General features: G+C 43.1%; 1 protein-coding gene across 3 annotated transcripts in view; it reads right to left on the bottom strand.

The window, feature by feature from the left end:
- inpp5f (inositol polyphosphate-5-phosphatase F) overlaps positions 1–26832 on the bottom strand; it is a 236849-nt gene that overhangs the window by 8307 nt on the left and 201710 nt on the right. For 2 of the 3 annotated variants that reach the window (XM_078223332.1, XM_078223334.1), the window contains 7 exons: positions 19849–19977; positions 15440–15557; positions 13465–13663; positions 10762–10833; positions 10552–10625; positions 4073–4201; positions 3104–3191 (listed from right to left, as the gene is read on the bottom strand). In XM_078223332.1, coding sequence (XP_078079458.1) covers positions 3104–3191; positions 4073–4201; positions 10552–10625; positions 10762–10833; positions 13465–13663; positions 15440–15557; positions 19849–19977 — 809 coding nt within the window. The remainder of the gene's footprint in view (positions 1–3103; positions 3192–4072; positions 4202–10551; positions 10626–10761; positions 10834–13464; positions 13664–15439; positions 15558–19848; positions 19978–26832) is intronic. The other variant, XM_078223333.1, reaches the window with a different exon arrangement.

Here is a 26832-nt window from a genome sequence, read left to right as displayed (position 1 = left end):
CGTGTAGGCGTGGGTTTCTTCCCGCAGTCCGAAAGATGTGCTGGTTAGATGGACTGGCCATGCTAAGTTCTCTCAGTGTACCTGAACAGGCGCCGGAGTGTGGCGACTAGGGGATTTTCACAGGAACTGCATTGTAGTATTAATGTAAGTCCACTTGTGACACTAATAAATAAATTTGAAAATTGGTGCTTTGACCACGCAAGTCATCGTTCTGTAACCTGGGTAGACAACAACCTTTCCTGGGCACAGCAGGGGACACCCATTTGCCATCTGTTTTACAAGGAAAAGTGCCAGTCTTGTGCCACCCACTGTACCCATCACCCGCGAGCCAGATCGGAATCAGGAACACTCTCCACAGAAATGAAAATTACCACATGTTAGCTTGCTGTATATATGGTTTCTTTAAAAGAAAGCGTTCCATTACATGCCACAGAAAAGACAATCGAAGAATTAGAGTTTATGACATGAAAAAGAACGCAATCATACAAACAGTGACAGCAAGACGTCAGAAGTTGGGGTAAAATAAATGGGTGCTTTTCCAGTTGGCAATCAGTGACTAGTGGCGTGCCGCAGGGATCGGTGCTGGGGCCTCAACTATTTACCATATACATAGACGATCTGGAAGAGGGGACCGAGTGCAAGGTAACAAAGTTTGCGGATGACACAAAGATAAGTGGGAAAACAAATTGCGTGGAGGACACAAAGTCTGCAGAGAGATTTGGATAGGCTAAGTGAGTGGGCAAGGATCTGGCAGATGGGAGTATAACGTTGGTAAGTGTGAGGTTATCCACTTTGGGAGGAATAATAGTAAAATGGACTATTATTTAAACCGGTGAAAAATTACAACATGCTACTGTGCAGAGGGACCTGGGGGTCCTTGTGCATGAATCACAAAAACTCAGTTTGCAGGTGCAGCAGGTAATCAAGAAGGCAAATGGAATGTTGGCCTTTATCGCGAGAGGGATGGAGTATGGAAGCAGGGAGGTTATGCTGCAACTATACAGGGTACTGGTGAGGCCGCAACTAGAGTACTGTGTACAATTTTGGTTGTCTTATTTAAGAAAGGATATATTAGCTTTGGAGGGGGTACAGAGAAGGTTCACCAGGTTGATTCCGGAGATGAGGGGGTTAGCTTATGAGGAGAGATTGAGTAGACTGGGCCTGTACTCATTGGAGTTTAGAAGGTTGAGGGGAGATCTTATAGAGACATATAAGATAATGAAGGGGCTAGACAGGGTAGAAGCAGCAAGGTTATTTCCACTTACAATGGAAACAAGAACTAGGGGGCATAGCCTCAAAATACGGGGGAGTCAACTTAGAATAGAGTTGAGGAGGAACTTCTCCCAGAGAGTAGTGAATCTTTGGAATTCTCTGCCCAATGAAGCAGTAGAGGCTACCTCGTTAAATGTGTCTAAGTCACAGATAGATAGCTTTTTAACCATTAAGGGAATTAAGGGTTATGGGGAGCAGGCGGGTAAGTGGAACTGAACCCACTATCAGATCAGCCATGATCTTATTGAATGGCGGAGCAGGCTCGAGGGGCCTACTCCTGCTCCTATTTCTTATGTTCTTATGTAAAACGGATGTTTCTCTGATTTAGGTGGCAGTGTGCCACTGCAATGGAGCCACTTTTGTTTTGTTTTCCAACTAAATAATTTGGTCAAGAGGAATAATACTGAAATTTGTTGGCAATGCCAAATTAGGAAGCATGTCAAACAGAGGAGGAAACCGGAAAACGGAATGGGATGAGTGAACTTCAGTCGAAAGAATTGTAAAGTACGTTCGGGGAAAAAGGGAAAGGGAGTATAAAAGCAAATTACCGCAGATGCTGGAATCTGAAACCAAAAGTACCGGAATAAGGAGAAAACTTTCACTATTAACAAAAACGTTGCACAAATGTGAGTGGGAAAGGAAGTATACTTGACATGGTAAGAATGGTGCAGCAGTCACATCTGAAGGTGCAAATGCATAGATCTTTCATCAATGGCAATGGAGGTTTAAACACAAACCAATGAAGGCCTTATGGTTTTGCCTGCAGTTCTGAGCACTATTCCAATATAGAAGGTATATTATGCCACACAGAAGTAATGACAAATATTCATTATAATTGTATCAGAAATGGGTAATTAGAGTCATGACCCTTTGCATTGGGACAGAGAACATTGAGGGGTATAAAAATGTTGTGAATGTAGCCCAATCCATCACGCAAACCAGCCTCCCAGCCATTGACTCTGTCCACACTTCCCGCTGCCTCGGCAAAGCAGCCAGTAAAATTAAGGACCCCACCGGACACACACTCTTCCACCTTCTTCCGTCGGGGAAAAAGATACAAAAGTCTGAGGTCACGTACCAACCGACTCAAGAACAGCTTCTTCCTTGCTACCAGAGTTTTGAATGAACCTACCTTGCATTAAGCTAATCTTTCTCTACACCCTAGCTATGACTGTAACACTACATTCTGCACTCTCCCCTTTCCTTCTCTACGAACGATATGCTTTGTCTGTAAAGCACACAAGAAACAATACTTTTCACTAGGTTAACACGTGACAATAATAATCAAAATCAAATTAAAAATGGCCTCCATAATTTTGAAAAGGCTTTGAGTGGGGAAATAGCAAGTTTGCTTCTACTAATTGAAACAGTGACAAGGAGATTCAGTATTGTCACAATAATATTTTCCCCATTGCTGCAAGTTAATGGAAAGCAACATTTTTAACTACTGAGACAATGGCAACAACATTGCTCAGAAGAGAATTGTTTTTAAGTATTTGAAGAGGAAGAATATAAAAGGACAGGGAAATGGATTTACAAAGAGAGATAGATCACTTGAAAAGAGCCAAACATGCATCATTTTAAAAAATAGATTTACAAGAGCTGTAACAACTCTTGGATTTCCCAGGTTTATAAACTTCCTTTTTAACCAAAGAAGCTAGGTGTTTCGTTTTGCTAGTTTGAAAGCAGAACTGGGCAATATTCTACTGTCGGGCTCAGAACATGGAAATGTTTCGAGTGAGAGTTTATTCTCCTGCTTTGTATCCACTTTCTGTCCACACACACAGGAAATACTAACAAGGTAATTAAAGCTGTCTCAAATCCAACTCACCTCTCTAATTTCTTCTCCACAATTGACACATCGAGTCCCAGGTTCTGCTTCGTAAGTTGAAGCATCTCGGCAATGCACTGAAGGGTGTCTGCAAGCCAATTAAAAAAACAAATCAGCATTGCTTTCAAGAAGGTTTGAGAGAAAAATGGGATGCTTTTTCAATGTTTCATGAAAGCAGCAATTTTTGTTTTGCTCAGAGAGTGGCTCTGTAGCTCAGGAGTGCCTTGTCTGTTTTCCATGTGCACACCAGGCGTAACAGACCAGCTGTGAGGGGGAGCTGGCGGGTGGGGAGGATTAAAAACCAAAGTAAATTTCTTAATACCCTGCATTTTGTAACCATGGTCACTCTTCACCTTCCAAACATAACAGCACAGTAAGAAGTCTCACAACACCAAGTTAAAGTCCAACCATAAAGTCAGCCATTCGGGGTGCTGTGGGAGAACAAATCCCTCCCCTGCCCTAACCCTACTCTTCACATATTTATAGAACGCCTTAGGGTTCTCCTTAATCTTACCTGCCAAGGCCTTCTCGTGACCCCTTCTGGCTCTCCTAATTTCCTTAAGTCCCTTCCTACAAGCCGTATACTCATCTGGATCCCCATCATCGCCTAGCTCTCTGAACCTTTTGTACGCTTTCCTTTTCTTTTTGACTAGCCAAAAGGGGTAGGAATAGAGGTTAATTTTTCTCCCTCCAACACAGGGACGCTGGGGGCAGTTTCTTCCTCTTTACCTCTGTCCAGTCCTCAGTGTTGTCCCAAATGAAGTTAAGGGATTATATTTAGACAGGCTCGTCAGACTGTGTGGGGACAACAATTGGGGCGGGATCTTTCACAAGATGGTACATAATTATTGATCATGAACAGAACATTTTGGGCTAGTTTCCAATCAAAGAACACCTCCCATATAGCAGCACTCCTGCTGTAAATTGATTAAATCAGGCCTTATGTAGAGATGACAGAAGCAGAGTTACCTTTCCCATCCTCCTCAGGGTTTCGAGTCACAGCTCGGAGTGTATGAAAGTATCCACTTGTTCCATTGTGTTTATAATGTAGTCTCATACAAGTAAACTTGGGTTTCCCAAAGAAAGTTGGTTCTGGACCTTTGTTTTAAAAAAAAAAAGCCATTACAATATTTGCTTTCATCACTCTTGATAATGAAGTACACAAAGATTCATTAAATCTTTTATTGAATATACTCGTGTCTTTATAGCTGTTTTTCAGGTCTAACGTTCTGCATGTGAATGAAAAGTTTGAGAATTTAAGTCCATAACCAATTAAGGTGGTGTACAGTAAGTCACAGAACATGGTCTCTCTTACCAGTTGTCTTCTTGTTAACTGTTGCACCACTTCTCTTTTCCACCAACTTGTTCCAAGAATAAACAAAGAAAAGTACAGCACAGAAACAGGCCCTTCAGCCCTCCAAGCCTGTGCGATCATGTCCTAACTTAAAAAAAACCTTCTGTCCTCACTCGGTCCGTATCCCTCTATTCCCTCCCTATTTATGTACCCATCCAGATGCCTTTTAAATGTTACCACCACGTTCCAGGCACCCATCACTGCGTGAAAAACTTGCCCCGCACGTCTTCCTTAAACTTTCCCCCTTCTCACTTTGAACCTGTGCCCCCTTGTAATTGACGCTTCCACCCTGGGAAAAAGCTTCCGACTTCCCTTCCTTCTATTGCTCTCCCAGTTATGCTTTCTGTACCTCTGCTCTCTTCTGCTTGTCTTCCTTTCAGGTGGGAAGGTGGCAGATGGGATTTATACTACGGCAGAGATAGGAGTCACTAATGCTTGCAGGCTGCACCTAGAATGGAAGTTGTGGATGGATTGACCCTGGTCCCATTCTGTAACTCCATTTTCTCTGTCTTTTGCTCCACTTTGTCCCCTAAGGTGTGACCACCAACAGCACATCAACCACCCTCAAAACTCAAACTAAACCCTTCCTCTTTGAATTACCTGTTCAACCCCCATGTCTCTTCGCCTTCATTGAACTTGCCCTCCATTTATCCTACTTCATGGTTCAAGTCTGTGTAATAAGAGGGTGCCTCACACCCGACCTCTTGACATCGGAAACGTCACAAAATAATAGATGGGAAATTAAGTATGGCACAAATGTAGGTAGGAAAGTAAATTGTGAAGAGTACACAAGGTTAACCAAAGGATATAGATAGGTTAGGTGAGTGAGAAAAGATGCGGCAAATGGAGTGTAATGTGAGGTTATCCATTTTGGCAGGACTTATAAAAAAGCATGCTATTTAAATAGTGAGAGATTGCGGAGGTCGGAGATGCAGAGGGATCTAGGTGTTCTAGTGCATGAGTCACAAAAGGTTAAGTAATTAGGAAAGCTAATAATGTTATTGTTCATGGCAAGGGGAATCGAACACATAATAGGGAAGTTATGCTTCAGTTATATAGGACAAGGGTGGAGTACCCATCTGGAGTACTGTGCACAGTTGGTCTCCTTACGTGAAGTTTATTTATTAGTGTCACAAGTAGGCTTACATGAACACTGCAATGATTAAAAGAAAGACACAAGTGTGTTGAAATCATAGAAACCCTACAGTGCAGGAGGAGGCCATTCAGCCCATTGAGTCTGCACCAACAACAATCCCACCCAAGGCCCTATCCCCACAACCCCACTCATTTAACCCACTAATCCCTCTAATTTACACATCTCAGGACACTAAGGTGCAATTTAGCATGGCCAATCAACCTAACCCACACATCTTTGGACTGTGGGAGGAAACCGGAGCACCTGGTGAAAACCCACGCAGACACGGGGAGAATGTGCAAACTCCACACAGACAGTGATCCAAAACCGGGAATCGAACCCAGGTCCCTGGAGCTGAGAGGCAGCAGTGCTAACCACAGTGCCACCATGCCCTTTGTTGAAAGTAGTTCAGAGAAGGTTGACCAAATTAATACCTGGAATGGGTGGTTTGTCTTACGAGGAAAGGATGGACTGGCTAGGTTTGTATCTGCTGGAATTTAGAAGTCGATTGAAACATGTAAGATTTTGAGGGTGGATGTGGAAAGGATGTTTCCTCTCGTGAGAGAATCTAGAATTAGGGGCAGCTGTTTAAAAATAAGGGATCACTCATTTAAGACAGAAAGTTGAGACACTTTGGAATTCTCTTCCTCCAAAAATGGTTTTGAATATCTTTAAGGCAGATTGATGGGAGGGGGTGGGGTGTGTGAAAGATTGGGCAACGGTAGGAATGTGAAGTTGAGGTTAAAATTAGATTGGCCTTAATGGCAGAACAAGCTCAAGGGGCCGGGTGGCCTACTCCTGCTCCTAATTTGTACGTTAATATGTTCCTCTCCCTCCAGTTATTTTCCTGATTGAAGCTTTGTTTGCTTTGAAAATTCAGGACTGTTTTAGCTTTTATTAAAAAAAGCTAAAGAATGAAAAAATACTTCGCTGCCTCACTGTCTAAAAGGTGTTAATATTACAACATGCTTCGTATCTGTAGGCTAACTTAAAAAAAATTAGTTTCAAAATGTAATGTTTTTTTTTTAAGAATTCAGGTAAAAGCTCACTTCTTTCACCAGTCCAGATCTCACTTGCATCTTAACATAGTTTGAACTATACAGAGAACATAAAGCTACAACATGTGTCAATTTTCCCCTCACTCATGTGCATGCCCCTTTTAAAATGTCTGACCCTCCCACCATAATGCACTAAGGGGCTGGAAACCAATGAATAATGAAATATAATATGTAATTTGAAGCATAAGTGAGACACACAAGTGTGGACAGCACAGTGGTTAGCACTGCTGCCTCACAGCGCCAGGGACCTGGGTTCGATTCCCGGCTTGGGTCACTGTCTGTGTGGAGTTTGCACGTTCTCCCCGTGTCTGCGTGGGTTTCCTCCGGGTGCTCTGGTTTCCTCCCACAGTCTGAAAGTCCCGAAGATGCGCCAGAGTGTGGCAACTAGGGGAATTTCACAGTAACTTAATTGCAGTGTTAATGTAAGCCTACTTGTGACTAATGAATAAACTTTTTTTCCCCCCAAATGTGATACATGTGGAACGAAAAGAAATTGATCTGTTTTGCACTTTATGTAATGTGAAAGTTGAATTGTTATGCAAAATGCTTCTATAATTTATGAAGTATATCTTTGGAAAAAAGTTACAACAATAAAAAAAATTTACCACCACTAAACTTTTGAAATTTGTCCTATAGCATTTTATACATTTCTTTAAGAAAAAGCAATGGGGCAGAAATTGCAAGATACTCGAGAAAAATATCACATCAATACAACGGACTGTGTTCCCTACATCACATTTTCAAATTGGCCCCTTTAACTTGAGGTGAAATGGAATGTTCTGAGGGGGGGGATGGTGAGATCATGATAAGCATCCCAGCTTGGAAACATGCCGATTTGATCTGGTTGCCATGGCGAGAGAAGCTCGAACAGTAACTCATTGAAATGCCAAGTGACAGTCTCCACATCTTTTCAATGTCTCACAGGAAAAGGACAGTTGCTTTTTTAGGCGCAAAGCGTCGAAGAAGAAAGAACCATAGAGGAACAGGATGCTGGGGGGAGCTCATTTTCTATTCGAAAGCAACAGAACAGACCGAACTCTTGGAGCTTGACAAAACTGGGAACCACTGGGGCAGGGGGGGAAACTAATCAGATACTGAAAACTTGGGCCGAGGGGGATTTAAAAAAAAAAAATCGAAGGAGCTTTGACCTTGGGGCGAAGTGAGCCTGCTAGGGGGCCAAGAATTACTGTGGAACTGTTCCTCTGATGTTGCTTATCTGCCAGGAGTGTGGCACAAGGCAAAAGGGTTTTGTAAGATGCATCTTGGTTGCATTTGTTAGCTAACGTGCAAGCACCCTTTTCTTTAATTTGGTGTATCAGCTACCTATTAAATAAAGTCCGATTTTTGTTGATTGAAATTTTTAAATTCTGAAAGCTTGTTCTTCTGCTGCAGGGAAATGCATCGGTCTCTCCGTGGACTGTAGCGCTATACTTACAAACTAATCCACTGGTCAGAAAATGCTTTGGGATATCCTGAGATTGCGAATCTGCATCCTGAGAAATTTGCTGCACTGAGCAAATTTTAGCTGACAGAATCATGTTCCGTGCAAAAGCCCAGGCATTTGCAAGAGTTCGAATCCTTCCAATAAATACTTCAATGGATCGTTTAAAAAGACGATTCCAGGTACAAATTAACTCCAGTATTGAAGTTTGAGGAAAGGCAGATACGAGTACCCGACAATGACTTACTAAAACAGAAGAAGGAGATATGCAGAGCAGGATATTCTATATGGTTTCCCTATTTGAAGAAAATAGCTGAGAGAATACAAAGTACATGAAGTTCTTCCAAGGGGATCCAGACTGAATTGACCGGGCGAGAGATCTCAGAAAGTTAGTTTGGTCTCAATCATGACCCTGCAGCCAGCATGCTATGCTGCAAGGCCAGCTTGACGTACCAGGTAGCTTTGTCCAGTTTGTCATTCGTGTTTGCATGCACTGTTCGAAAAAGTACATTTGAACAACGAAAATAAATTGCAAAATAATAGCAATTACGGCCAAACTTTTTTTGCCCTACTTAGCTGATGTATTTGCCACAGTATCATGCTTGGTTGGCAGTGCAACAGGAATCAGTCATGCACCCTAACTAAATAGGTATCTGAAGACTAAAAATTACAAGCTGGAGTCAGTTGGCTCTGTGGTCTGATTCCTTTGCTGTTCACGATCATGACTGCTCTTCCACCTCAACTCCACCTTCCTGTACCAGCACCAAAGCTCAAGGCCCAGAAGTCTATCAATCTCTGTCTGGAATATGCTCAATCCATGGCTCTCTGGAGACAGAAATCCAAAGATTTCTCATCTCAGTCCCAATGAGCCAACTCCTTATTCGGAGACTGTGATCCCATGCTCGAGAATCTCGAGCCAGGGAAGAGATTTCCTCAACAGCAACCCCATCAAACCCCTTAAGAATTTAACCTGAGGCAATAAGATCACCTCTCATTCTTTTAAACTCCCAGGAATATAGGTCCAGTCTACTCACTCTTCATAGGTGAATCCCATCATTCCAGTAGCCAGTTGAGTGACAGCCTTTGTTGCATGTTCTCTAGAGCAAGTATGTGCTTCCTTAGACCAAAACTGCACCCATGCAGCTTCACCAATGCCCTTTGATAATTGTACCAAGACATCCATGTGCTTATATTCCAATCCTTTGGTAACAAAAGTGAATATATCATTCACCTTCTCAATTTCTTGATTTAAATTCTCTTCATTACTGAATTCAAGGCTCTTGGCCAAAGCCAGAAAGCAAAGGGCAGGATGGTGGCACAGTAGTTATTACTGCTGCCTCAGCGCCAGGGAGCCGGGCTCAATTCCAGCCTTTGGGAATGTGTGTAGAGTTTGCATGTTCTCTCCATGTCTGCATGGGTTTCCTCTGGGAGCTCCAGTTTCCTCCCATATGCCACAGATGTGCAGGCTAGGTTGTTTGGCCATGATCAATGCACAGGATTATGGGGATAGGGGAGTGGGCCTAGGTAGAGTGCTGGAAAGAGCTTCTCCACGTCCACTCTCGCCAGGCCTTTCAGTATTTTGTAAGTTTTAATGAGATCCCCCCCCCCCACCCCCCCCTCATCCTTCAAAACACCATCGAGTACAGACCCAGAGTCCTCAAACACTCATTTGTCAAGCTTTCCATCCCTGGGATCATTCTCGTGAAACTCCTCTGGACCATTTCCAGGGCCAGCACATCCTTCCTTAAATATGAGGCCCAAAATTGCTCACAAGACTCTTGAATGTGTTCTGACCAGAGCCCCAGAAAGCCTCAGCTGTACATCATTGCTTTTGCATTCTAGTCCTCTCGAAATGAATGCTGACCTTGCATTTGCCTTCCTAACTAACAAAAACTCAACCTGCAAATTAACCTTGAGAATCCTGAACGAGGACTCCCAGGTCCTTTTCACTGTATCCCAACACGTGACACAATAAATCAAATCAAATAATGTTTAGTGGATGTTGATTTTTGTTCATTTCTTTCGGCAAGTCTTAAAACTTAACTAATTTGCACAGGTTGGTCACTGGGAATTCAAACGCCTTGTTTAAAATTATCGTCTCTAAGGGAATCACAGCATGATATTAAACAAAACTATTATTGCAAGGTGAAATTGTGTCAGACAACTTGTAGGAAATGTTAATGAAAACTGCAACACATGATATATATTTTAAAAATCACAGAATTCAGATACAAGAGGGACTGGAACTCCCAGCTTATATATGGCGTTTTAAAAAATACACAGGTGCATGCACAGAAATGTCTTGCAACCAAAGATGAGATTATCAATCTGCCAGTCACAGAAAGAATCAGCAGACAGGTTAATGCCACAAAGTCGAATGGGAATTCAAGTTGGCGCTTTGGCAAATGAGAAACCCTGTACAGTAATGAGAACCAGGCACCAGCATCAAAACAAACCCACCAATTTCAATCTTCTCCAAGTCTTCCAAGTTCATCCGCTCATACTGATTCACTTTATCAACTTCATCATCGTAGCTGCCAAGAGAGAGACAGAAGGTGTCAGATTTTAAACCAGCTACGTGAATACCCGCACACTGGTTTTATTGTCTGCCTACGAAACGATCTTTGCGAACTTCAAAAGGAGTTTCAAACAAGCTGGCCATTTACTTACTAGGCCACATAGTAGGCACAGTTGGAGAGAAGGAGCAGCACATCAACATCTCTGTGGGTAGCATCGATAAGGCTGCAAAAGAATTACAATTCCAGGCAATATAAATTTCCAATAGAATCAACTCTTCATACATTCTAACATTGAAAATACCCCTCACAAGAGGGAGAGCAGAGATATCACGCCATGAAACCCTGTCCAACTAGCCCAGGGTTTCAGCCATTCGTTCCAACTCGAGGATTCAGCAAACAGTCTTTAACCTCCATTTGCTCAAATAACCGTTAAGAGCAAGAGGTCAACACAGTTCAAGGTTGGAGGTGATCTGCTTCAGGGCTATAGCAACATTCACCCACTAACATTGACATTTAAAGCCAAACACTTATTTATTGCCCTAGCACAAAACGTTTAAAGTTTTTAAAGTTTATTTACTAGTCACAAGTGGGCTTACATTAACACTGCAATGAAGTTACTGTGAAATTCCCCATGTTGCCACACTCCGGTACCTGTTCAGGTCAAAGCACCGAACCAGCACGTCTTTCAGAATGTGGGAGGAAACCGAAGCACCCGGAGAAAACCCACGCAGACATGGGGAGAACGTGCAAACTCCTCACAGTCATCCACCCAAGCCAGGAATCGAACCTGGATCCCTGGCGCTGTGAAGCGGCAGTGCTAACCATTGTGCTGCCCAGGCACAGGACTGTTCTTAAAAGTTCTTAATAAAAGTAATTACACAATGTGGGAAAGAAAGTAACAAATTCTTTTATAAGTGAACATGATTTTCATCCACTATTTTGAATTCGAGCAAAAATCAGTTTTGGCCGATGGCCCAGTGGATCCAGCAAGAGATCCTGTGTGACCTTAGTCAGGAGACTTAGAACCAAAACAAGGTCTCATTGGATTGTCAAACTCAGCTATTCTCTGGAGGATGCACAGTTAGCCAGACTTCCAGAAATATCCAGATTGAATTAGTTTAAAGCATTCAAGGAAATGCTCACAACTCAAACCATGCCAATCCTATGACAGGAGGGTAGCCACAAACAGAAGTGGGAATATCACAGATGTCTGAAAACCACAACATTGCATTGCAGCTTAGTTAAAGTGATAACACCTGAACACTTTCTTCCAACTTAATCATTAAAGTTACATCTAATTATCTCTACACTTCCAATTACATGGATGGACAAGGAAAGATCACTTCGAAATTTCTAAGTGCTAACACCCAATTCTCAACTACATTTAATCTAATTAATCTGCCTCTTTCCTTATTTGGAAGAATACTGTACAATTGGTACCAGAAATCAGTATGTGTAATTTTTAAAACCATGAACAGCCTCAATAGTGAAGCACAATGGAAATAAATGTTTGTGTAATACGTTATCAAGTCAGTGGTGACGAGGATTTGAGCCGACATTCTCTCCCTCCTCCTTACACACAGTAATACAATGCGATCGCAAACCCACTACCAATCCAAAGATGTGCAGGTTAAGTTGGTTGGCCATGCTAAATTGTCCCTTAATGTCAAAGGACGAGCAGGTAAATAGGTGGGGATTATAAGGATAGGGCCTGGGTGGGACTGTTGTCAGTGTAGGCTCAATGGACCGAATGGTCTCCTTTTGCACTATTGGAATGATTCTATAAATCCAGTACAAACAGCTTTGCCATCAAGGAAGAAACAACACTGGGCGGCACAGTGGTTAGCACTGCTGCCTCTCAGCGCTAGGGACCCGGGTTCAATTCCAGCCTCGGGTGACTGTGGAGTTTGCATGTTCTCCCCGCATTTGCGTGGGTTTCCTCCAGGTTCTTCGGTTTCCTCTCCCAGTACAAAGATGTGCAGGTTAGGTTGATTGGCCATGATAAATTGACCCTTAGTGTCGGGGGATTATCAGCGTCAATACGCGAGGTGATGGGAATGGGGCCTGAATGGGATTGTTGTTGGTGCAGGTTCAATGGACCAAGTGGCCTCCTCCTGCACTGTAGGGATTCAATGATTTGGAAACTGGCACCAGGCGTGTCTATTCAATACAGTTAATATCAACATGGAAATATTTCATTTGGTGGTACCATGCACTACTGCATGCTGAATAAAATGCAACAGCTGCAGCTACCATAAATCAGATTTTAACACAAACATATCAGAAAAATTATATTTTCAATGACGTGCAACATAACATTACAAAACAGCACCAGCTCAAAACCCTGAGTCAGGAAACATGACATTATTCTCAGTTCCAATATTTCTTCTGAGACGATGTAGGCTTGTCATGTCTGATTTATTTTAAATTAAACTTGCGGGCATTTTAAAAAATAAAAGTGTCTTTTTTTGTCCTTAAATTCAACCCTTCATTTCAACAAATCTGTGATGCATTTTACCCCCAGCACTCAAACATCTCTCTCGCGGTTAGACTTTCTTTTTTGCAAGACAGGCCAATTCAGTCTTGCTGCCATTCCAAGCACATCGCGCGAGCAAGTATCAACCGCCAGTAAACAGAGTTAAAGGACATTTCAAAACGTCATCAAAAATTCAGCTTTCAAATAACAGGCTCAGGCCTCCATTTCCCCGTGCCATGTACCCAGTAAACAACTTTATACTGTGGTGCAGCCATTTTCTACACTTAATCAAGAGTGACAGGCCGAGATTCATCAATATTTAATTTCTGAGTGTGAAAGAAGAATTCTGTGAGATGGATGCATTTTGCGATTACAGACCTCGGATCACAATCTATCACAGCCCAGCCCCCGTGGAATTTCTCATCATCAGGTAACAGCAGTTTCATGTAACTCTGCAAGAGGAGACTGAACTGTTCCTGTTGGCTTCTCTGGTTCTGTTTATGCAAGGCCTCATGCTCTTTTTCCTTGTTGAAGATGGAGTACAGATCTTCAGTCACTGGGATTCCCTGCATTGGGTCTAATCGAAGAAGGAGATTACTACATGACAGCAAGTAAATTTAAACACAATACAGTGTGTAGTTCTCTATTTTACCCCCATAAAAGCACAAAGGTTCATATATCCACCAGAATAGTCAAACAACACTTGTCAACAATTAGTAATAATGAAGAACAATGTTAAATACGTGCACAGGAGTTGGGCATTATGAAATGGGAGGCGATGGCCTCGTGGTATTACCGCTAGACCATTAATCCAGAAACTCAGCTAATGTTCTGGGGACCCAGGCTTGAATCCCGCCATGGCAGATGGTGGAATTTGAATTCACTAAAAAATATATCTGGAATTAAGAATCTACTGATGACCATGAAATCATTGTCGATTGTCGGAAAAACCCATCTGGTTCACTAATGTCCTTTGGGGAAGGAAATCTGCTGTCCTTACCTGGTCTGACCGACATGTGACTCCAGATCCAAAACAATGTGGTTGACTCTCAACTGCCCTCTGAACAAAAACAACTAGGGGTGGGCAATAAATGCTGGCTAGCCAGCAATGCCCATGTCGCATGAATGAATAAAAAAAGTCATCCATGGGTCTGACTGACTACCAAAGCCCTGAATAAAGCTGGAGACTCGGACCGAGAGCCATGTTGTACATTCAATAACCCTGAAGTTATTTCAGAGAGTGAAGGAAATCCCATTAAAATATCCATTTAATATTGACTCACTCCGTATATCAGCTTTGCCACTGGTAAACTCCTGTGTCCAGGTTTATAATGGAAACTGCCTGTGGAAACCCTGATGTTTCCCCTGCTCCCCTGAAGCACTGCAGCACCATCACAGTCTGGAGGATGTCATTACAGTGTGAAAGGTTTATATTGGTAGATTCCATTGGGAATGTGAATGAGAATATGCACAATGGAAGCACAAAAGAACAAGAGTGTTTAACTTCAAAATGCAGACCAAGCTGCATCTGCTCATCCTGGTCCAAATATTCCCTTGCCTCTAACCCTACTTTGCCTTGTAACTACACTTGATCTTAGCTTCCCGTGTGTACTGCTGCGGTGGACTGAACATAATCAGATATTCTAAACACTCAGCTAACAATACAGTAATAAATTTCAATCTATATTAGCCCAGCCTCAGCTGCAAGTATTTTAGCGCACAAGTAAACAGCGATGGTATGCTAACTAGTGACTCATGGTATATGGAAATCCAATGGAGGCTTCCAGCAAGTTTTACTGCAGTGAGATTCTGGAGTACCCCCAAAAGGGAGAGGATCAACAGAATGGAACAGGCGCAGCAGTAGCCAGTGCTGCAGGAGCTTGAAAGGAAGTTACCAAACTGTCTTGTTGATCAGGGAATTGATAGCTACACAGTACAAGCTGGCTGCAGAAAAGCAAGGGGAGGCGCAAGGAAAGGTAACAGGTCAAGGTGTGCAAATCTGACCACTACAACCTGCCCAACTTTCTCACACTACTTTGATCAGAAGCTGTTGGGTAGCCAGTGGGTATTCTAGTAGAACGGGATAGGTGGCAGACATATTGGTGCTCCAACACACGGACATTGTTTTAACACAATCGAGAACCGGTTAACTAATGACCGAGATCACAAAATCAAAATGGGATGCAGTTTAATTCTGTTAAATCGGAGTCGCAAGATCCTTCATTTCAACTGCAAGTAAAAATGTAAAATCAAACCTGCTGGAAACATGCGGGCACAGAATGTTGCTGTTTCCTTTTCATTATTACGTATTGGTCAAAGTTTCTTATTTTTCCTGAAGTTCCAATGTTCTTACCTATGACAGCTTGTCTGTATGCATCACGGAAGCGATTGAGATAATACCGATTGGCAGAGTTGTAACCATCTTTCATCATTCCCGCAAGTTTTCGCTCTCCAGTTCTTGTAAAGTCGCCCTAACATTCAAAAGGACCACAAGATTAAAGTAACTACTGCTCCACCTGGGGAGGTGAAAGAATTACAACATCTGGTTTTGATTATCAAAATGTTTCCAATTTCAGGTTAAGACTTCAGATTTGAATTTATTGCTCCTGAAGAGAATATAAAGTCAGTACCACCTGGATTAGATATTCAGGTTGGTTCAATCAGGAATAAGTCATAGCATAAAGGTCACTCCAAACTGATGCACTAGAATTGTTCAGAATCCATTTTTCATTCATTCCTTTCTCTTGCACACAGCAAAATAATGGGGTGGGAAATCATAAAGATGAAGTAGTGAGGAGAGAGTGGTGAATTTGTGGAACTCGCTGCCCCATAGCGAGGAGGAGTCAGAATCGTTGAATGGATCCAAGAGAGATAGACATATTTCTAATCAAAAAAGAGAAAGAAAGATATGGGGATCAGGTGGGGAGGTGGATTTGAGACCAGGGAGAGATCAGCCATGATCTGATTGAATGGAGGAGCAGGCTTGATGGACTGATTTTGCCTACTTCTGTTCCCAATTCCCATGTTTCCCTGACAGACATGGACGAAATGGTCTCCTCCTATACAGTATGATTCCATTTCTTCTGCTCGATGCGCACAAGGTATTGCAAGATATGCTGGGGACACATGACAGGTATGTGAATGGGGGCCGTAAGTCAGATGGTTCAGTAGAAAAATGATTGGAATTGGCTGGAACTCTGGAGAATGTATTACTAATAATATTATGAGTTTCCCTCACAGCTATAATGGAGGAACCTTTGGGGTACAGACGAATTTGATGTTGGTCAACCTTCTCTGCAGCAGGTGCCATGTCTATGATTCCCTGGACAGTATTATGAACAGCTAGAACAAGAAAGACTTAGCAAGAAACGGTGATACCCGAGTCTGCTCATGAGATTTACAGCACTGCTCCTCGTAGCCTCCCAAAGCCCAACAATTCTCCGTGACTGCAGCAGTTGATGAAGAAGCTTTGCTGCCACAATGCTCCATTGATGTGTCTGGCAATTAAGGTGGGGTCATGTGTCTCAGGAGCAAGGCCTACACTCTGACAGGGTCAATGCTGAAAGACTGTTTCCTGAGAACTGGACTCAGGATCAGCCATTTGGTACACAGATAAGGAGAAGCTCTTCACTCAGATGGTTGTAAACCTTCAGAATTTTACCACAGAGAGGTATGAACGTTCAGTCATTGGGTATATTCAATGTCAGTAAAATAAAGGAGATCGTCATCAACATCAGGAGGCCATGCCCTTCTACATCAATGGGGATGAAATGGAAATGGTCGAGAGTTTCACGTTTTCAGTGCCCAGAACAACAATCTGTCCTGGTCCCTCCATGCCGACACTATAGTTAAGTAAGCTCACTAACTCAATAGTTTTTCAGAAGACTAAGGAAATATGGCATGTCAGCTACGACTCTCACCAATTTTTACAGATGCACCATAGAAAGCATTCTTTCTGGTTGTATTATAGCTTGTCATGGCTCCTGCTCTGCCCAAGACGACAAGAAACTACAAAGGGTCGTGAACATAGCCCAGTTCATTACGCAAACCAGCCGCCAATCCACTGACTTTCTACACTTTCCGCTGCCTCAGAAAAGCAGCCAGCATTAAGGACCCCACGCACCCTGGACATAGTCTCTGCCACCTTCTTCCGTCAGGAAAAGGATACAAAAGTCTGAGGTCACGCACCAACCGACTGAAGAACAGCTTCTTCCCTGCTGCCAAACTTTTGAATGGACCTACCTCCTATTAAGTTGATCTTTCGCTACACCCTAGCTATGACTGAAAAACTACATTCTGCACTCCCTCCTTGTCTACGTTCGGTATGCTTTGTCTGTCTAGCGTGCAAGAAGCAATACTTTTCACTGTATGCTAATACACGTGACAATAATAAATCAAATATATTCTAGACTGAGATTGATGGATTTCTGGACATGAGGGTAAGGCAGGAAAACGGGGCTGAGGTAGGTGATCAGCAATGATCTCTGAATGCGGAGCAGGCTCGAGGACCAAGAGGGCCTTCTCCTGCTATTTCCTGCACCATCCAAAAGCTACCACAACATTTCCTGAATAGAAATAGGAGGCAGGGCTTCACATGAAGAAAAAGATTACAACTCCCTGAAAACCTGGCATCAATCTGCAGGATACCAAGTGCTTATCCTATTTGAAGATGGATGGAGTAGAATAGTCAAATGCTCAACAAATCCTCTGGATGGGATTTACTTCCAGCCACATTTGAGGGTTGTGAACAACACCAACGAACTGAACAGGCAATCACAAATTGAAGATGGGAGACCACATGCTAGGTGATGTGACAAGAAATTCTGGTTCAAAACCTGGGGAGGACGCTGCGAGAGAAAAGGTGGAGGGGGCCGTGGGACCTTTGACAGCCACTGGCAGGACCAGGCTGCAGATCATCGTGCCGAACATGACACCGTTCAGCCAGGGGTTCCTGAATAAATCAAAGGCAGCAAAGGCACAGCTCTTCCTCCTTGAGCTGACTCAGGCTGGGTGAGAGGCAGGCACCGCACCTTTCACCAGGGCCCAGTATCCGAGTCTCTCAGAGTCAGAGTGAAGGAGGGCACGCCCCCTTTTACTGCACTAGCTGCCATAAATCATAGAAACCCTACAGTGCAGAAGGAGGCCATTCGGCCCATCGAGTCTGCACCGACCACAATCCCACCCAGGCCCTACCCCCACATATTTACCCGCTAATCCCTCTAACCTACACATCCCAGGACTCTAAGGGGCAATTTTTAACCTGGCCAATCAACCTAACCCGCACATTTTTGGACTGTGGGAGGAAACCGGAGCACCCGGAGGAAACCCACGCAGACACGAGGAGAATGTGCAAACTCCACACAGACAGTGACCCGAGCCGGGAATCGAACCCGGGACCCTGGAGCTGTGAAGCAGCAGTGCTAACCACTGTGCTACCGTGCCGCCCCGATAAAGCAGATAAGTGTAAAGGCGCAATTGAAACTGACAGGCCAGGGAGAAGATAAGTGCCTAAAGTAATAGTCTGTTTGAGGGATAGAATGAATCCCAGGGGGAGTCAGGGTGGGGCGAAGGGAAAGAAGAATCCCATGGGAGGATCAGTGTGGGTCTTTACATTAGCTGCGCAGAAGTTAGAAGAGGTTTCATTTCTTCAACTTTGAGTAGCTATTAGCGTAACCCTGGCAGAACCATCCAAAGTTAGTAATTTCATTCACTTATCAGATGATTCCCATCACAGCACAATTTTCCAGAAGTAATTAGCACATATATCACGAACCACGCTGAGATTATCTGCGAATGCGCCCCAACTTGAAATATTGCTTTGTGGTGGTGGTATGGTTTTTTTTTAATATTGAGAGAAGTCGCATAAAACTCGAGTGAGGAAGCAGTCCACGCATCACACAATTAAAGAATATTTATTAACTTAAAATAAAAATATATAACAAAAGAGGACTACAATACTCAGACAAGTACAGGAACTAACACACCCACCGTTTATGTTGAAATTACCCCTTGTTCCAAAATATATCTGTGATCCCTGAACTCACTAAGATTTCCTTTTCCCAAACAACATCCAAATTAAATAAAGTCAAATCCATCTTATAGTTACCAAACAATACAGGGCTGATTATCAAGTCAAAGAAACGTCTTTTTCTGGTTCAGCCTTTGCGAAGGTTCATTGCAATACTTTGGCTCCAAGACTTGCATGCAACACCATCGCATCTTTGAGAAGTAAAAGATGTTACAGGACCCTCTAGGTTATGAAATGGTCCCTAGCCTCCTGGTTGTAAGGTGTGGACTGCCCTGTCTGATTCGGGGGGGGGGTCTACCCATTTTAATTTATTCCTTTTGTGGAGCTTAGCATTTCTATAGCCCCGAATCACTCAGTCATCTACGTAACCTGTTTCTGCTCCTGGAGCAATTCACACCTGATCATCTTTAGATGCTCACATGCCTTTGGAATGCCCTGATCACTTTAAGGCATGCTTGCCCCTGGAAATGTTGGCTGTTACTGTTGCTAGGCAGATTTGTCTCTCTTAGGCCTTTTTAAATTCTTGTTACTGTTAGGCAAATCCTCGAGACATGCAAACGCTTACCTGGGAACTTCCGATGGGGATTCTCAAGCACATCTTTGGGTAAATCTCCACAAATCCAATGCTGGGGAGTCCAGAAAGTATAGCCCATTGCATTAAAACCAGCACTCGGGCTCTTCCTGGCATATGAAGAGCGAACCACCCCCAATTACCAAAATGGAGTGATTTTTACCTTTAGTGCAGCCGTTCCAGCGTACTGCCTGCTGATGGCATCTCCATTGTTGGCCCACATGATCTGGTAAATCCGATAGCATTTTTGAGGCAGGGGTTGTTCAGGAGGCATGGCCCCAAGTTTCTTCAGCTGAAAGAGAACAGATGAGAGAGAGTATCAGAATCTGAAAACCATTGACATCTTTGCAAAGTGCTGATATTATATGTCTGTAAATCAATACTGTGGAACATTTTAGACTCTAGTACAACCAAGGATCTGCTATCAAGAATCATATCAGAGATGTCGGTGTAATAAAATGGCATTTCCCCATCTACTATTAAATATGCAAATAGTTGCAAGTGAATAGATGGAATGAAGGGAATAAAATGCACTTTTAGAGCTCGTCTTCAAGATGCCCTGAAGAACTTCGTATCCAGGTAAACGATTCAACTGCACTTCGGTAAGCATACAGTAACTAATTAGACAAGCACAGCAGTCAATATGTACAGCAAGATCCCATAAACTGTTCTACATTGTTACTTCAGGTAGTGCCTTTAGACAGAATTTCTTGCTCTTCTTCAAATAGCGCAGAGATTTATGACCTAAATAGACAAATGGGCTTAATTGAACAACTCTTGAGGGACAGCATGCGACAGTACAGTCCTCCAATTTCAGGTGTCTTCTTAAATCGTGTCAAGTCCTGGAGTTCAGCTTGACCCCACAACCTTCTGACTCGGGTGAGGGGACCATGAACTAAGACAAGACAAGGAGTGGACCACTTACCTCCTCTACTGCACAATGCAGTCACAACCCAAAGTGAAGTCCCCTTCTATTCTCCATCAAGGGCCTTAGTCCAAGCTCAATCAGGACCTCTTTCACACCTAAGTGACCTCTTCCATTCCTCTATTTTCCTCATTTGAAGAGTCAATGCAGTCAGTGAGTCTATATTTAATGCCAATCTAGGTTTATTTTGGAGAATTTAGTACAGTCAATCCATAGCTATCCTGAGTGCAGCTGCAAGTGCCCATGGCCAAGCACTGGGGGGGGGGGATGTCAGTCCATCAGCTCATAATGGATCCCAATCTTCATCTCATAGCTGTAAAGGCAAGACATCGTTCATGCGACTAGAACTTTCTATTAGGAAAACTGAACAGCGTAGGGTAAAGGAAGAGAGGTTGAAGTGAAGAAACGATACAATTTTACAAAACAAGAAGCTGTTAAATTCTACTCAAATGTGCAATTTATTGTTGACTGCTAAATTAAATTTGCAGATGCACTGCAAAGCCAATTGTTTAGTACTGGGTGACACAGACTTTAACTTAATTAAATGTGAATAAAACCCACAATTAAAAAATAATTTACAGTGTCAATAATTACCCCGTGCCAATTTCTCTGGTAACAGTGCTCATTTGTAATTAAGACTTCAAAGCTCCCTGCCTTTCAAGCCGAGGTATGACATCTCCTTCTGCAAATGAATTTTTCCCCACCGGATTCTCCTCCCCATTTCTCTTTCATATCCCCCCAGCCTCATTGCACATCGGGAGGGCGAGGCTTTCTTGGCCCTCTAATTTGGATCAGTCAGTTAAAATGAGAGCATTTAGTTGCGAGTGCTCTGTCCCAATCTATATTGTAGCACAATTTACTCTCAGGCCTTAAAATTAATGGGCGGCATGGTGGCACAGTGGTTAGCACTGCTGCCTCACGGTGCCAGGGACACAGGTTCAATTCCGGGCTTGGGTCACTGTGTGGGGCATCTACACATTCTCCCGTGAGAATTTGGGTCGGTGATCAGGATATCGAATTCGATGGTCGGCCATGATCATAATGAACGGTGGAGCAGACTGGAAGGGCCGAATGGTCTACTCCTGCTTCTAGTTTCCATATAGTAGGAGACATCATCAGACAGGGCGCACACTAATTTATGCTGCTGCACGGGTTCGACATGGGGAAATGAATTGTTCTGCTCAAGATTAACTTTCTAACCACAATTACTTTCTCACCCAATTTCTGGAAAGCAATCCAGAATGCCCAATTCTAATCGTACTCCAAGATGAATGATACATACCTGGAGAAAAATGATCAATATACATATCACAGCTGTAATATACATGCCACAGCTGTAATATTACCAATCAACACTACCTCTTCAAGGATATTTTAAATCTCAATACTACATCTAAAATGTAAAAAATAAAAATGAAGCACGTCTCCCTGAAACCTTAATCAGGTTCACTCGGATAACCTCTGGGATTTTTTTTAATTAATTTACGTGATGTGGGCATCTCTGGTTGATCATCATTTATTACCCGTCCCTAGTTGTCTTTGAGGTGGTGGTGGTGGTGAACTGCTTTCTTGAACTGCTACAATCCCTGTGGTGTAGGTGCACCCACAATGCTGTAAGGGGGGAGATCCAGGATTTTGACCCAGGGACAGTGAAGGAGCAGCGATATATTTCCAAATCAGCATGGTGAGTGGCTTGGAGGGGAACCTCAAGGTGGTGGTATTCCCAGGCACCTGTTGCTCTTGTCCTTCTAGATGGTAGCAGATGTGGATTTGCAAGGTGGTTCAGAATGTGTGGCTGGAACCCATAGACAGTTAATAAAACCATGTTGTTGATAACAACATTGGCAGGTGTGTTCAAAGATTCTATTAACATTACCTCAATAGTGGATCCCTCAATATCTGCTTTCTGCATTTTTCAGAATAACCCACACACACTATCGCATAATTGTGTGGAAGGTCAGAAATGCCTTGGAAAAGCCCCAATATCAGTGATTGACAGATGAGAAGGGTTACTTAGTTGGTTTTGCTCCATTGGGGAGAAGACTTCTGTAGCACAATGCGTTCTCATATCTTAACATTAGAAACTGCAGTGAAGCCTCTTACAAGATGACTGGATGCCAATGCTATGAACGCAGCTGCACCTTCAGAACTTGTACATTTCTCCACTAAAGCTTGATTTGGGCCTTAAATATCACTTCCAATCCTGTGGTTTGTTTCAGTTCCGAAACAGACAATGGACTGGAAATCTAAAGGGACTTAAGAGCCAAATGGCTACAATGGCACGAAGGCACAGCTCATGGAAGTCCGTGTCACAGAAATTGGATGTTTTATTCACACAGAGCAATCTAATCCCATTTCCCTCACAACCTGAATACACTTCTGCACCTGTGACTTTGTTTCAGCATCGCAGAAAGCCAAAATAAATTTTAAAATTGGTAGAGGAAGACTACGCTGTAACCAGAGTCCTTCAATAACCTCACCCAGTTATTCACTGTGGTTGTTGGTATCCATTTTCTCTCAGATTTGAGACAGCCTAAAGATAAATAGTCAAGCTATTAAAGACAGTAGCACGTGTAAGATCTAGCCAGGCGATTGGGGGGGGGGGGGTATTGAATATGATCAGCCATGATAAAGATGAATGGCAGAGCAGGCTCGAAGGGCTGAATGGCCTACTCCTGCTTCTAGTTTCTATGGTCACAGGTTGGGGCTGCCACATTAGGTTAAGTGGCTAAAATAATTGTCACAGGGTTGGCAGTAGCCATTAAAATCCAGTAGCACAGTTAGACTTCACCTCATTGGCAGGTTTGTATAATTAATAACGCTTAAGTCATCATATTGTACTGTACACAAGCTTAGCCATAGAAAGTCTTAATTTTTCTATGTATTGTTGGGAAGATTGGTGAATTGTGGCACAAGTCGAGTCTTAAAGTTAGCATACTGTGGTGTAACTAAGACAGAACACATGGAGTGAACTGGAGTTATACAGCAAGGACACATCTTCACATTTAGGCTCCAGCAAGTCAAGCTTAGCAGCAAACTGAAACCAAAGCTTCAATGCTGATTGGCCAGAAATTGGTCCCATGACGAAACGTTCTGAGGCCTTCCAGCTAAGAGATACAAGTTAAGGTTAGACTGTTTTGAGCACTTTTCCCATTGGTCAATAGTTACAAACATTGGGTTAGAAGTTGTGTTGACACAGGCGAACATACTTGGGCTCAATGTTAAAAGGTTACCTGCAACAAAAGGGTACAAAAATAGGGGTTCCTCACTGAGCACTTGCCAAGGGTCAGCATTTCCCATAGAATCCCTAGAGTAAAGGAGGCTGCCATTTGGTCCATCAAGTCTGCACCGCCTCTGAGAGTATCTAACCCAGGCCCTTACCCCATAACCCCATGCATTTACCATGGCTAATCTATCCAACCTACTCATCTTTGGACTGTGGGAGGAAACCGGAGCACCCGGAGGAAACACAGTGGCTATAGCAATTGTCACAGGGTTCAGGGTAGCCATTAGAATCCAGCATTAGAGATCAGTGCCTCACTCGGTTAAAGTTAAGCTTGGGAGAATATGCGGTAAAGTACGTCATTTTGGGAAAGCTAGTATTCATTAGGAAGCAATTTATATGTGAGAGAGCAAACATTCAGTGACAGGCAACTGTGAAATGTGTAGCTTCAGCTATTAGGGCAGACTGGAAACCTCAGCATTCAAGATAGACGAGAAAGTTGTGGGTTGTAAAAGGATCTAAGAGTTGAAGTGTTAAAGCAACAAAGGGATTTGTATGCACATTAGTGTTCAATTGGCGAAGCTAAATATCTCAAAAGGAAGTTGAGTCAAGAGACCAGGCACCAAAAGTTCAGGGATCCGCATGAAAAAGACGGACATGTGCTACACTGGTGTGCCATTCCATGCCTCACCTTGTGATGTGTTAAGCATCAATCTTTCTTGTCCAATAAACCTCATTAAGTTCACATTCTAAAATAGCAATTGTCCTTTTTTTTAATATAAACGTTATCCCTCAATGAAAATTTTCTTACCCTGGGGTTAGTCCAAATCACTACAAGGCCTTCAATGAAGGTCAAACTAGGTGGTGATAGGGGACAGGTAGCAGAATGGATACTAAACTGGCTGGAAAACGGAAGGCAGAATAAGAGTATTTACTCAGACTGGCAAGTAGTATCAAGTAATATGCAGTGATGGGGCTGCAATTGTTTACAATTTACATGGATGATTTGGAGTTGGGGACCAAATGTAACGTGTCAAAATTCGCAGTGACATAAAGATGAATGGCAGAGCAAAGTGTGCAGAGGACGGATCTGACAGATGGAGTACAATGTTGGTAAATGTGAGGTCATCCACTTTGGTAGAAACAGCAGCAAAATGGACTATTATTTAAATAGTAAAAAACTGCAGCATGCTGCTGTGCAGCGGGACCTGGGTGTCCTTGTGCATGAACCGCAAAAAGTTGATTTGCAGATGCAGCAGGTAATTAAGGCAGCAAATAGAATTTTGTCCTTCATTGCTGGAGGGATGGTGTTTAAAAACAGGGAGGTTATGGTGCAACTATGCAAGGTGCTGATGAGGCCACACATGGAGAACAGTATACAGTTTACTGGCACTGGAGGGAGTGCAGAGGAGATTTACTAGGTTGATTCCGGAGTTGAGGGGGTTGTCTTTTGAGGAAAGACTGAGTCGACTGGGACTATACTCATTGGAATTTAGAAGAATGAGGGGGGATCTTATAGAAACATATAAAATTATGAAGGGAATAGATAAGATAGGAGCAGGGAGGTTGTTTCCACTGGCGAGTGAAACCAGAACAAGGGGAGGGCAAAGCCTCAAAATAAGGGGGAGCAGATTTAGGACTGAGTTGAGGAAGAACTTCACCTAAAGGGTTGTGAATCTGGAATTCCCTGCTCAGTGAAGGAGTTGAGGCTACCCCGCTGAATGTTTTTAAAGGATATATAGATTTCTGAACAGTAACGGAATTAAGGGCTATGGGAGCGGGTTGGTAAGTGGAACTAGGCCCATGAAAAGGTCAGCCAAGGTCTTATTGAATGGCGGAAAGGCTCGAGGGGCCAACTGGCCAACGCCTGCTCGTCGTTCTTCTGTTCATAGGATGTGGGCATCGCTGACTAAGATGCAAAAGAGATATTACAGAACTAAAATTATTTCCATCAAGAAAGGCTAAGCATTTTGGAAAGAAACAGAAGTCGGAGGCACGATCTGATAGGGTCAAAAAGAAATTGGATGGAAACTTGCAGGGCTCGGGGATCGAGTGGTGAATGTGACTGTTTGGATTTTTCTTCAGAGAGCTGGCATAGGTCTGACGGACGGAATAGCTTTCTTGTGTGCTCTAGGGCGGCACGGTAGCACAGTGGTTAGCACTGCTGCTTCACAGCTCCAGGGTCCCAGGTTCGATTCCCGGCTCGGGTCACTGTCTGTGTGGAGTTTGCACATTCTCCTCGTGTCTGCGTGGGTTTCCTCCGGGTGCTTCGGTTTCCTCCCACAGTCCAAAGATCTGCGGGTTAGGTTGATTGGCCAAGTTAAAAATTGCCCCTTAGAGTCCAGAGATGCGTAGGTTAGAGGGATTAGCAGGTAAAATATGTGGGGGTAGGGCCTGGGTGGGATTGTGGTCGGTGCAGACTCGATGGGCTGAATGGCCTCCTTCTGCACTGTAGGGTTTCTTTCTATGATTCTAATGGCTCCAGAACGCGACACCCTAGTTCTGACTAACACTGCACTCTCTCCTTTCCTTCTACCCTTTGCACTCTATGAACGGTATGCTTTGTCAATATAGCGCAAGAAACAATACTTTTCACTGCATCCCAATACATGTGATAATAATAAATCAAATGGTTCCAGCCAAGTGTTCAATACAGTAAACTGCTAAAGCAAATATTAACTTGGATTCCAGGTTTTGCACTTCAATCTTATTCAAATACATTCTTTTTCACAACTAAACTAAATTCCCTGAGAAATGCCACTTCCATTCCATTTAATTAGCAATGATGAGCGACTATTTGAGGAAGAAGCTCAAACCTTCTACATTATTAATAAACATGAAGCGAGCGGCTAATGAAATCTGGGCTTGCTTCAAGCAACAAAAGCAGACTTACAACTAAGAAGAACAAAAAATAAATGAACAGTTCTCAAAAATCCTTCCTGGTAATCTGATTAACTGGGAGCTGACTTTATAACCTCTTGTTTGCACTTAATAAGCAT

Source organism: Mustelus asterias, chromosome 11 (assembly GCF_964213995.1).
Source record: "Mustelus asterias chromosome 11, sMusAst1.hap1.1, whole genome shotgun sequence".
Lineage (NCBI taxonomy): Eukaryota > Metazoa > Chordata > Chondrichthyes > Carcharhiniformes > Triakidae > Mustelus > Mustelus asterias.
This window is presented reverse-complemented; position numbering and strand designations above follow the sequence as displayed.